This window comes from Sinocyclocheilus rhinocerous, unplaced genomic scaffold, assembly GCF_001515625.1.
Source record: "Sinocyclocheilus rhinocerous isolate Xijiao unplaced genomic scaffold, SAMN03320098_v1.1 scaffold126, whole genome shotgun sequence".
Classification (NCBI taxonomy): Eukaryota; Metazoa; Chordata; class Actinopteri; order Cypriniformes; family Cyprinidae; genus Sinocyclocheilus; species Sinocyclocheilus rhinocerous.
This window is the reverse complement of record NW_015662929.1, coordinates 231,830-244,326: the sequence shown is the minus strand read 5'-3', so window position 1 is coordinate 244,326 and position 12,497 is coordinate 231,830. Positions and strand designations below refer to the sequence as shown.

The following is a 12,497-nucleotide window of genomic DNA, read 5'->3' as shown; positions in this document are numbered from 1 at the left end:
ATACACCTCCTTTGAATAAATATCGTCAAAATCCCACCAAAATCCGTTGCCATGACTTATCGCGAGAGGCAAAAGGTTATGTTTTAGTCGCATAACATTGGTTAACGGAAACACCGTCATTTCGCAATACTTTTTTATCGACATTTATAAAATATCGTCAAAGTTTTGCGCATATCTGTAATGGAAACGCGCCTACTGTAATCCTTGACCATCAAAACATAGGGGTAGACATCACCTTTACTGTGTTGTCATGTTTGGTTCAGGAGATATGACACAAAATACATAACATAATTGATTTGTTAAATCAAATGACAAATGGTGTGTCTGATTGGTCCAGACGCTACAATGTTTATTTAATTATTTTGTAATACAGCTGTCAATTATTCAACCCTTATTCAAAATGTTTTAAGTCATTTGTTTGTATGTTAGGGCTCTCAATTGCATTAAAACAGTGCCTTTGAAAACTCTAAAACAGAACTTAATTGGCATCAGCTGTTACGCTTGCATAAATTTAACCCATGCATGTGTTAAAGCCGAGTAGCAAATGTCAAAAGAAGTGCTGAAACAAAAGCTATAGAGAAGAAAGTGTTCTGTTACATTAGAGAATCTATGGCTATAAGAAAACACTTAAAGTTCCTAGAGACGTAGCTAACAGCCTGATTCATTTAAACATGTTGAAGAAAAAACAAGATCATCAGGAGGAATAAAATGTTTGATCTGTGCAACTGAGAAATCCCTCAATATAATGCCAAAGACTTGCAAGTTGACTTGAAAGGAAGAAGCAGCATTTCAGTGCAGACTATAAGAACACTACAGACAAGCATCTTCCCTTTCAGTCTCCAGATTAAATCTAATTTAAAATGTGACGGAATTTGAAGAATGCAGTGGCAATGTGAAAACCAAAGATAATCAGTGATCTGGAATCTTTTTCAAGCAAGAAATGGGCCGATTCTAGTAGAAAGTCTCTACTCAAGTCACACTGCAGGGCAATGTGACTCAGATCTGTTTTTGTCATGACAGTGTGAAAAGCACAAACTGCATGGAATCTGATCTTTTCTGTTCTGATTTGTGCCACTTCCACATGTGGTACTAAATCCAATCCATGTCAGATGTTTTGCAATGCGACTGCAGTGTGAACGGTCATATCAGAATTCATGCGACTTTTAGGTCACTCTAGATCGACATTCGTCATAATTCTGCCCTGACAGGAGACACTTCAAAGATTTTACAAACCCAAAGTTATCAAGACAGCTGCAAAAGGTAATCAGTGGAAGTGTGATGTGTCAGAAATCATGTGTATTACAGTGACAACTCTACAAGCAAAACATGAGGGCTCGTATCATAAGTTTCAAAACACTGCTGTCTTTATTTTTCATATTGCCTTCAAATAATTTCGCTGGCTTCTGCAGCAGATCACACTATAAATAAAAGCATAATCATTTACTTTACATCCTCCGTGTTTACTTCCGTATGACAGTTACAAATACAGTTTCCCCGTGGAATTAGGCTACTTTTTCCACTGTTGCCGTGGGTTGTTTTTCAACTTTGTGGGTCGACGCGACCCCACTAATGCGATATTTACCCCCCTGAACATAATTGGGCTAGTTTTGGACTAGTTTTGAGAAGCAATTGGGCTGATTTTGTTCTGAAAACCTGCAAACCCTGTTCGTATTTGTCTTTTGCGCATGCAGGTCAGTTCAGAACCATGATCTGTTCACACTGTAAATCTGATATTGGCCACATTTAAAACAACAATTTGTGAACAGCTATGCAAAAAATCAGAGCAAAAATCGGAATTGAGCACTAAGGCTCGCAGTGTGAATGCAGCCGAGACAACATTTACTGGAGCTTATGAAGAATAAAAGATTCTCTACAAAATGTAACTTTTGAAAAATGGGAGCTGCTACTTTAGCAGAGACCTCTTATTTAATTTTTTTTCCAACTTCACTCTCAAACACCACCATTATTTCAATTATGTAGTATGCATATTGCATGTTTTACATGAATTGGTTTACATGTTTTGTTTAGAGGTACTGATTCTCAGATATAGAATATCTACAGAGCGCTTTCAGCCAGTACACACAAACATGTCTCAAATAAGCCATTGTCTACCTGAATAAGTTTAAGTGTGTCTACCTGCTCTCGAAGCAGACGTATCTCTTAAACCTGCAAACCCTGTTCGTATTTGTCTTTTGCGCATGCAGGTCAGTTCAGAACCATGATCTGTTCACACTGTAAATCTGATATTGGCCACATTTAAAACAACAATTTGTGAACAGCTATGCAAAAAATCAGAGCAAAAATCGGAATTGAGCACTAAGGCTCGCAGTGTGAATGCAGCCGAGACAACATTTACTGGAGCTTATGAAGAATAAAAGATTCTCTACAAAATGTAACTTTTGAAAAATGGGAGCTGCTACTTTAGCAGAGACCTCTTATTTAATTTTTTTTCCAACTTCACTCTCAAACACCACCATTATTTCAATTATGTAGTATGCATATTGCATGTTTTACATGAATTGGTTTACATGTTTTGTTTAGAGGTACTGATTCTCAGATATAGAATATCTACAGAGCGCTTTCAGCCAGTACACACAAACATGTCTCAAATAAGCCATTGTCTACCTGAATAAGTTTAAGTGTGTCTACCTGCTCTCGAAGCAGACGTATCTCTTCCTGCAGCTGCTGGTTCTGCTGATCAGGGTCTGATCTCTGGCCTGACTGAAGTTCTTTCTTCAGCTGAGCGATATGATCATCTCTGAACTTCAGGATCATGCGGCTGGACTGGACGAATTTCTCCTTCTGAGCCCAGGCAGCTTCCAGCTGAGACACTTTCCCCTGAAGAGCCTGTGGGCAAGATAAGCAGCAGGTGGCAACTGTGCTTAAGACTGAGCAGAATAGGGAGAACACGCAAATGCATAATACTATTATAATTACGCCTTTATCATTTAATTATATTTAATCACTTTTTTTGCTTCATAATGGGTTTACGATTTTGGGGTTAGATGACTAAATGGTGGGCACAGACTATCAGATCTCAACGAAATTTTTGTATGTGACCCTAGGGGATAAATTTGACAGAAGAGCAGAAAAGAATGGGAGAGAGTATCATCAAAGACACTAGAAGGCAAGCCTGCAACCTTTAGCCAAAGAAAGCGTAACGGCTAATGCTAACGCTTCTGCAGTACGTGGGAAAGGAGACCAGAGGCCTTTCTTTTTTTTTTTTTAACAATGTAATATGGTAAATTTAGATTTTATTGATTTAATTCTTCAATAAAAAAGCAACTGCACATAAAAGGCACCTTCTTCTCCTCCTGTGCCTTCTTCCAGAAGCTCATGGCCTGAATGAACTGCGTCTTGTAGTAAACCTCAGAGTGTGCTGCAACACAAACACCAGTTCAAACCATAAGAAAAGAACGAGTATTACGTCCAGACAGATGGATCGTCTGTGTGAGCTCTGTAACAAGTGTGTACCTGTTTGCTGGTCTGATGGTGTGACCTCTATGACACCCGCTTGTGAAAGAGCATTTGCGAGCTGCTCCTTTAGTTTTCTCACTTCCGCTTGCAGTTGTCTGACATTACCCTGAGTGTCCTCATTTACCATAGCCTACAGACACACACACAGATTAGCCTTCTCGTTGCACCAATTCTTCAAGAATATTGAGAATATAATGAATGTTTGGCTGAATGATTCTGTTGCTCAACCTTATTTTTGATGAGTTTGGCTCTCTGAGCGAACTGCAGAGTGGAGAGCGTCTCCGAAATTTTTGTATGTGACCCTAGGGGATAAATTTGACAGAAGAGCAGAAAAGAATGGGAGAGAGTATCATCAAAGACACTAGAAGGCAAGCCTGCAACCTTTAGCCAAAGAAAGCGTAACGGCTAATGCTAACGCTTCTGCAGTACGTGGGAAAGGAGACCAGAGGCCTTTCTTTTTTTTTTTTTAACAATGTAATATGGTAAATTTAGATTTTATTGATTTAATTCTTCAATAAAAAAGCAACTGCACATAAAAGGCACCTTCTTCTCCTCCTGTGCCTTCTTCCAGAAGCTCATGGCCTGAATGAACTGCGTCTTGTAGTAAACCTCAGAGTGTGCTGCAACACAAACACCAGTTCAAACCATAAGAAAAGAACGAGTATTACGTCCAGACAGATGGATCGTCTGTGTGAGCTCTGTAACAAGTGTGTACCTGTTTGCTGGTCTGATGGTGTGACCTCTATGACACCAGCTTGTGAAAGAGCATTTGCGAGCTGCTCCTTTAGTTTTCTCACTTCCGCTTGCAGTTGTCTGACATTACCCTGAGTGTCCTCATTTACCATAGCCTACAGACACACACACAGATTAGCCTTCTCGTTGCACCAATTCTTCAAGAATATTGAGAATATAATGAATGTTTGGCTGAATGATTCTGTTGCTCAACCTTATTTTTGATGAGTTTGGCTCTCTGAGCGAACTGCAGAGTGGAGAGCGTCTCTCCAAAGCACTTGGAGCCAGGATGAACGTTAGCGATGATGTACGTTTTAGCGTTTCCGCCCAGAGAGTCCTGAGCACATGAACAGCAGTTAGACACACGTTACTTCATATGCATTTTTACAGACATTGGTAAAGAGCCCTCACCCTGAGCAGGAAGGTCAGTTTCGAGTCTCTATAACAAATGTGACGGTTCTTCCCATTTGACACATCCATCAGGGCCATGATCACCTGACCAAGACACATCAGGGAGCGGTTTATGCTGCTCGCCTCCTAAAGCACAAGTCAAAAGGTTACGGTTTAATATAAGGTAATAACAGTAGAGTAATAGACAAGTCATTAAAGCAGGCATTCTTAAACTTTTCAGGTATTTTCGTTTTTGTGATTCTACACATTTAAACAATAAACAATTCAGATAAGTTATCTAGAATTATTTATGGTGCAGATAAGATACATATAATCATTTATTAATCAATTATCATTTTGATATTTTCTTTATTTAAAGGCTGAAATGTGAGGTTTACCTTATGAAACTTTTTCAAAGCTTTATTTGAACATTTACATTAGATATTTCAACATGCTATTAAACTGTTGTCAGTCAAGTTGTCAAGTTGTCCGAACATCATTGGTAATATTACTGTTTTAGTGATAATGCTAACAAAAAGTAATGATTTTGGTCACTATAATCGTGATAAGAAATGTTCATACCGTTACATCCCTAATATAAATAAATAAATAAATAAATAAATATATATATATATTTCACTTACTGCCCAATGTTGTCCAACAAAACAATACATATTAAAGGCTATGAAAACAAATAAAGTGAATGTAACCATGTAAGCCTTTATATTATGTGCAAAAAAGGGTTGAAATCACATTTCATTCTAACATTGTAACATTGCAAACTAAAAACAAAGATAAGGCTTTTAAAGCAGAAGTTAAATTCACTAAACTAAAAATGAAAATAAATGACAACAAAAGCACAGAGTTGTGGCAGGCTATTTTGATTACCCCATTACAGTCACTTACAGTCACCCTGACAGTCACACAAAAGCTGTCAGGGGTGCATGCACTAGTTGAATAAGGTCCCTGTCCTCAGCCACCTGACAGGAGGCAATGGGCGATGACACAGAACGGGACAGCAAATCAGCCACCACATTATCTCTGCCTCAGGTGTATTGTATTGTAAAGTCATACTGCTGGAGACGGTCAGTCCAACGGTACATTCACAGTGGTTTGTGACCAGACCCAGAAGGAGACATAAGTGCACTCAGGGCTCGGTGGTCAGTTCGAAGGGTGAATTTTCAGCCATAAAGGTAGGCATGCCAGCATTTGCAGGCCCATACGCAAGCCAGAGCCTCCCTTTCTCCAGTTGAGTATTTTTGTTCAGTCAGGCTGAATGCATGAGAAGCAAAAGCCACAGGCCATTCAATGCCATTCTGGAGTTGTGAAGGAACAGCGCCAGCAGCAGTAGCTGAAGCATCACAAGTGACCAGTGTGGGGCAGTCAAGACTGAAGTGTGCCAAGACAGGTGGGCTTGTCAACAGTTCCTTAAGTGTGCGCACAGCATCAGAACAAGCTGAAGACCAGGTCCATGGAGCATCTTTTTTGAGCAGCTGGCGGAGAGGGTACGTAATTGTGTAGTACTGAGGTAGAAAACGTATATAGTATGTTGTCATCCCCAGAAACGATGCAACTTGTGCTGCGGACGATGGCTCCGGCACCTGATGTATAGCCTCAATATTGGAGTGCAATGGCGAAAGGCCCTCGGCTGAAACATGAAAGCCAACAAAGTCAACCTCTGGAACCACAAATAAGCATTCCTCCATGTTAAGTGTCAAATTGTGCTGACTGAGTGCAGCAAAAGTAGCCCTTAAGCGCTGTTCGTGAATCACTGCATTCAGGGCATGGACAATGACATCATCAAGGTAGATGGCAGAGCCAGGGACACCAGCCTGTATGGTGGACATGATTTTCTGGAAACAACTAGGGGCCGAGCTGAGTCCAAAAGGCATCCTTGTGTAAGGAAATACGTCATTGTGTGTAACAAATGCAGTAAGATTTCTGCTGTCTGGGTGGAGGGGAACCAGGAGATAGCCTTGACGAAGGTCAAGTTTGGAAAAAATTGTTGAGCCGTGAAAGTGTGTTGTCAGCTCTTCAAATGATGGCAGAGGGTAGTGGTCTGGGATTACTGCTTTGTTGACGGACCTTAAGTCCACGCAAACTCTGAGTCCGCCAGATTTTTTCTTAGCCACTGTCAAATTAGACACCCATAGGGAGGCGTCAACAGGTTCGATGATGCCCTCTGCTTGCAGTTTGACAAGTTCTGCTGTGAATTCCTCACGCAATGCCAGCGGAATGCGGCGGAGTGGCTGAATGACTGGTTTAACTGTAGGATCCAAGAGAGGCTGGTGAGTGAACGCAGCTAAGCACCCAAGGCCTTCAAACAGCGTTGGCCATTCTTGTTGCCAGGGACAGCTGACACCCCTTATTGTCCAGCAGAGAAAAGTCCAGACTCATAAACGGGTCCAATCCAAGGATATTCCTGCCATGGCGTGTAATGTGAAATGGGATCTTGTTGCCATACTGGACAGGCGCATGTATAAGACCGATAACATCAATTGCAGAACTTCCATATCTAAACAGATTCAGGGAAGGCGGCTGAAGGGGAAAGTGTGGCAGGAAACGTTCATAAGTGTCCATATTGAGTAGTGAGACTTTAGCCCCTGTGTCCAGGAGCAGAGGAATACAAGAATCCGCTATATTAACAGCGCATGTAGAAAAACTTGCTGAATTGGTGTTTATTGAATGAATAATGGCAGGGGTTGTAGCGTTAGCACATGGGTTTCGTTGTGTAGGAGCTTGAACTGGAGCAGACCGACACCATTCTGCAAAGTGGTTCGGCTTTTGACAACGTCAACATGTTTGTCCCCTTGCAGGGCAGTCAGGGGCATGTGATGAGTGTCTACTGGACCCACAATTTCCACACTGTCGCTGAACTTGAGGGCGTGCATATTGTATGTCTGCACTTGAAGATACATCTGCCTCTGCCCCGTGAACTTGTGTGCATTCTTGTATCATGTCCCCACTGCTTACACTTGATTCATGTGCAGTATTTAAAGGGATAGTTCACCCAAAAATTTAAATTCTGTCATTTATTACTCACCATCGTGTTGTTCCAAACCCGTAAGACATCTTCGGGACACAAATTAAGATATTTTTTTATAAAAATCTGAGAGCTCTCTGACCCTCCCATAGACCGCAAGGTTACTACCACAATCAAGGTCCAGAAACGTAGAGAGGACATTGTTAAAATAGTCCATATGACATCAGGGGTTCAACCGTAACTTTACACCGTTGTAGAGTATCATGACGCATGCGCTTACTTTCGTTTCATGTAAACAACACATGCACATTGCGCTGCTGCTTACGTTAACACGTACATGCGTTATTTACATGAACCGGAAACGAGCGCATGCGTCATGATACTCTCTCTACAATGGCGGTGCACCACTACAGGCGGGATGAGGAAGAGAACAATTGTTGAATAAAGTCGTTATTTTTGTTTTCTTTGCACACAAAGTATTCTCGTAGTTTCGTAAAATTACGGTTGAACCACTTATGTCACATGGACTATTTTAACGATATCCTTGCTACGTTTCTGGACCTTGATCGTGGTAGTAACCTTGCTGTCTATGCATGTTTTAGAGCTCTTGGATTTTATAAAAAATATCTTAATTTGTGTTCCGAAGATGAACGGAGGTCTTACGGGTTTGGAACGACATGAGGGTGAGTAATTAATGACAGAATTTTGATTTTTGGGTGAACTATCCCTTTAATTTAGCAGCGCACTGAGCAGCAGACTCAAGGTCAGAATTACAGCTTTCTCTAAAGTGAGATCAGCATCTTCCAATAACAGCCGCTCCCGAATTAGTGTATTGTTTGTTTTCTCAATTAACTGATCTCGTATCATCTCATCTGACAATTCACCAAAACAGCACGGTTTTGCCAGTCCTCTCAAGTCAGCGACATATTGAGCAATCGACTCACCAGCGCTGTCTGCGCTGTGAGTAATTAATGACAGAATTTTCATTTGTGGGTGAACTAACCCTTTAATAAGAGCACAATATATACCTTTTCTACATTAAAAAAAATGTATTATTGTACATGTTACTGTTGTTAATAAAATAAATTTGGTGAGCTTCCCAACTCAAGCTTAGTGCTTTACTGTCAAATGCGTATAAACATGAAATAAACAAGAAATTAATCTGTAATAGTATTAATAACTGCACTTATTCATGCAAAACAATAGTAATTGTATCATATCATGAATATATTTGTCATATCCCTCTGAAATTAAAAGAATACTGCACATTGCAATTTCTATGAGTTAAGTCTATTTATTATCAAAGCATTTGTCAGTAATACGGTTAAAATGTGGAAAATATGTGATCGATTGCGTTGCAGGCTGATTTAAGGTGTGCCCCTCAATTTTCTGCTTGTGCTCCTAAAAATTCAGTCAGGGGCTACAGTGCTCCTAGTAAAAATAATTAGTCTGGAGCCCTGCACACTATCCCATGGTTTCACAGACAAGACTAAAATGTAATTCTGAGCCGTTTCAACTGAAAGAAACTTGCACTGATTAATCTTATAATTAGGGGTGCTCCGATTGATCGGCTACGATCACTATCGGCCGATAATCGCTTGGGGATGTTTGATCGGCGGTCTCTATAAAGGCCAATCACATAAACCGATCTCAAGCTGCTGTAAGAGGTTTGGCACGATGGTCATGCAGCGTAACCGTCTCAGTCTCTGTCCAGCGCGGCTAAAATAATTACAATGCTGAAGGTGAGGTACAGTTCACATTTCTTCATTAAATAACTTATAAAGTAATTTGAAAACTTTCTGTGAGACATAATTTCACAAACAGCGTGAGTGAATCACCGCGCGTGCTCTTTCTCTCTCAACATACGCAAACGGCTTCAAATAAAATCACGTCTGTCTATAAGCGAGCTGCACGCTGCACAGTTGACACAGGAATTGTCACTTGCACAATCGAGGCAGTGTCACATCGTCACTAAAGTTTATAAACTGCATTTATTTTTAATTCTTGCCAGTGTTCAGAGCTTGCACGCTCTCCTGGAGACTGTACACGTGCACACTCGCACATTCATGTGTGTGCACACTCGCAGCGCACACACATAATGCCAGGTTCACATTACTCCGTTTGCAGTGCGTATGCCCATACTCGTAAGGTGACCCATACTCGGAATTTGTGCTCTGCATTTAACCCATCCAAGTTCACACCCACACAGTAGTGAACACACACAGTAGTGAACACACACAGTAGTGCGCACACACACAGTAGTGCGCACACACACAGTAGTGAAGTAGTGAGCACACACACACAGTAGTGAACACACACACAGTAGTGAACACACCCCCGGAGCAGTGGGCAGCCATACTGCTGCGGCGCCCGGGGAGCAGATGGGGGTTCAGTGCCTTGCTCAAGGGTCTCACCTCAGTTGTGGTATTGAGGGTGGAAGAGAGCACTGGATATTCACTCCCCACCTACAATCCCTGCCGGACATGAGACTCGAACCCGCGACCTTTGGGTTACAAGTCTGACTCTCTAACCATTAGGCCTCTTAGAAATGCACATTTGATAGTAGTAGTAGCTTGAGTTAGGATGCAGATGTAAATTTATGTTCATTATCAAAACCATCAGGGCTCCAGACTGCGACCATTTTTTTCTACCTGTGCGACTACATTTTGTATGCGGTCGCACTGGCGCGACCACCGTGTTGTTCAACTCATAAGTGCTGCCATTTCTGTTGCATATGTGAAACATCAAACAAAACTGAAAGCATAACGAAACTGCGCTACTCGTTTGAACTGCGCTTCTCCGATCACAAATGCAGACATGGTTTTATGTTTACGCGGCGCGATGCAACGCAATTTTGCGACCATTTTTCCTGCCGATGCATCTAATTTTTGTGAGTGGTCACACTGGCGCGACCACCGTGTTGTTCAACTCATAAGTGCTGCCATTTCTGTTGCATATGTGAAACATCAAACAAAACTGAAAGCATAACGAAACTGCGCTACTCGTTTGAACTGCGCAGCGCTTCGAGTATAGATTCTGGTTTATACTCGCCGCGTCAGCACGAGCGCGAAGGTGCGCGCAGCAAAAATGACGCGAATACGGAGGAAACGATGGATGGTTTTCAAGCTAAAGTAAAGTAAAAGACCGCTTCTTAATCCAGAAAAGGTGAACATGTTGGTATTCTTGTGGGGGTAAAAACATGCAAGCACTGTCACCGACAGCAAGTTTAGTTTTACTTTTTTTGCAATTTGCGACAAGATCGCAAATTTGAAAGTGAAAGCACCTGAAGAGGATCTCCCGTTCACAAACTTCAAATCACAAATAATACTACTGATGAAAAAGAACGGGTTGAATGTTAACCACTTTCGTTTCCATATAACTATAAATAGGGATGCACCGATACCACTTTTTCCAGTACTCGCCCGATACGATACTTTTATTTTTGGTACTTGCCGGCTGGCACAAATCAGCTATACAGGCAATAATACTGATTGTTTTATATTCATTGCATACATATACTTCGTAGACATCCTTAATCTCTAATAACTTCATTCTGCTGTCTGTTGTTCTGTTGCTGGTGTTTCTTTGTTTGAATACGGCGCTTATCACATGCTGTGTGGTATCGGCGTTTGGTATCGGGGCATTTTAACGAGTACGAGTACAGGAGCTCAGTATCGGGCCCGATACCGATACCAGTATCGGTATCGGTGCATCCCTAACTATAAACTATGATAAAAGCATGCATTGATTAATCCTATGTTCCAGTGCAAAAAAAATAAAAATAAAAATTGCAACCAAATCATGTGGAGCACTGAAAACCAGTAACATCTGTAAAAAATTATAGCAACCTCATTTTTATATGGTAAAATCAAATTATTCTGTTTTTTTTTTTTAATAATTGGTCTTCCTTAATAGCATACATTTAAATCATGATAAACACAGTTAAAACCACACATATAGCACACCTCAATACCATGGTAAAAACATAACAGTATGGCTTTTAGGTATTTGTATGAAAAACAGTAGTCTAAAAACTTAGTATAGGCTAAATGCACACATGCTATAGCTTAATCACAAAAATACTGTAATTATATTCCATTACTCCTTTAATACATTTAAGTAATGTCTACATTAATAATATAAACATAACAGTATGGTTTTTAGGTATTTGTATGAAAAACAGTAGTCTAAAAACTTAGTATAGGCTAAATGCACACATGCTATAGCTTAATCACAAAAATACTGTAATTATATTCCATTACTCCTTTAATACATTTAAGTAATGTCTACATTAATAATATAATAAAATCGATACAAATACCCACATTTCTGCCACAATACCACGGTGCAGTTAGTGTTACTACAGTAAATCCATGGTAAATTATGGCAACTTGTAGACTGAAAAGCCTTCTGACTGTATCATTGCGCACAGTTCTACTGTTAGTCAGCGCTGTTTCATCTGGCTATAAACTCGTTTAAATCAATGAGCCATTTCTCTAGTGAGCTGCTCGTGCCGCGCCGCTGTTTGAACTCCTATAAATAATTCTACATGATACAAAAAGGCTTTAAAAAGATCGGTATCGGTGATCGTATCGGCAGATACTGCTTTCTGTGATCGGCCTCAAAAATCCTGATCTGAGCACCCCTACTCAAAACTAGAGCCCGACTTAAAAAGATCGGTATCGGCAGATACTGCTTTCTGTGATCGGCCTCAAAAATCCTGATCTGAGCACCCCTACTCAAAACTAGAGCCCGACCGATATGGTTTTTTTGGGGCCGATAACGATACCGATATTAGGGAGTAAAAAAAAGGCCTGCCGGACCGCGAATTTAACCACCCCGTAACTCCCAAACCCCGGGGGCTATCCATGCGGGGGTCTCATTCGAAAGAGGGCCTCGAGACGTACACTCGATT

General features: G+C 40.8%; 1 protein-coding gene across 1 annotated transcript in view; it reads right to left on the bottom strand.

Annotated features, from left to right (window-relative positions):
* Positions 1–12,497, bottom strand: part of LOC107728409 (kinesin-like protein KIF15) — a 62,224-nt gene that overhangs the window by 46,103 nt on the left and 3,624 nt on the right. Inside the window, exons 5-12 of the mRNA XM_016538570.1 lie at positions 4,621–4,746; positions 4,424–4,546; positions 4,193–4,325; positions 4,005–4,097; positions 3,706–3,779; positions 3,475–3,607; positions 3,303–3,379; positions 2,650–2,847 (exon numbers count right to left, since the gene is read on the bottom strand). Coding sequence (XP_016394056.1) covers positions 2,650–2,847; positions 3,303–3,379; positions 3,475–3,607; positions 3,706–3,779; positions 4,005–4,097; positions 4,193–4,325; positions 4,424–4,546; positions 4,621–4,746 — 957 coding nt within the window. The remainder of the gene's footprint in view (positions 1–2,649; positions 2,848–3,302; positions 3,380–3,474; positions 3,608–3,705; positions 3,780–4,004; positions 4,098–4,192; positions 4,326–4,423; positions 4,547–4,620; positions 4,747–12,497) is intronic.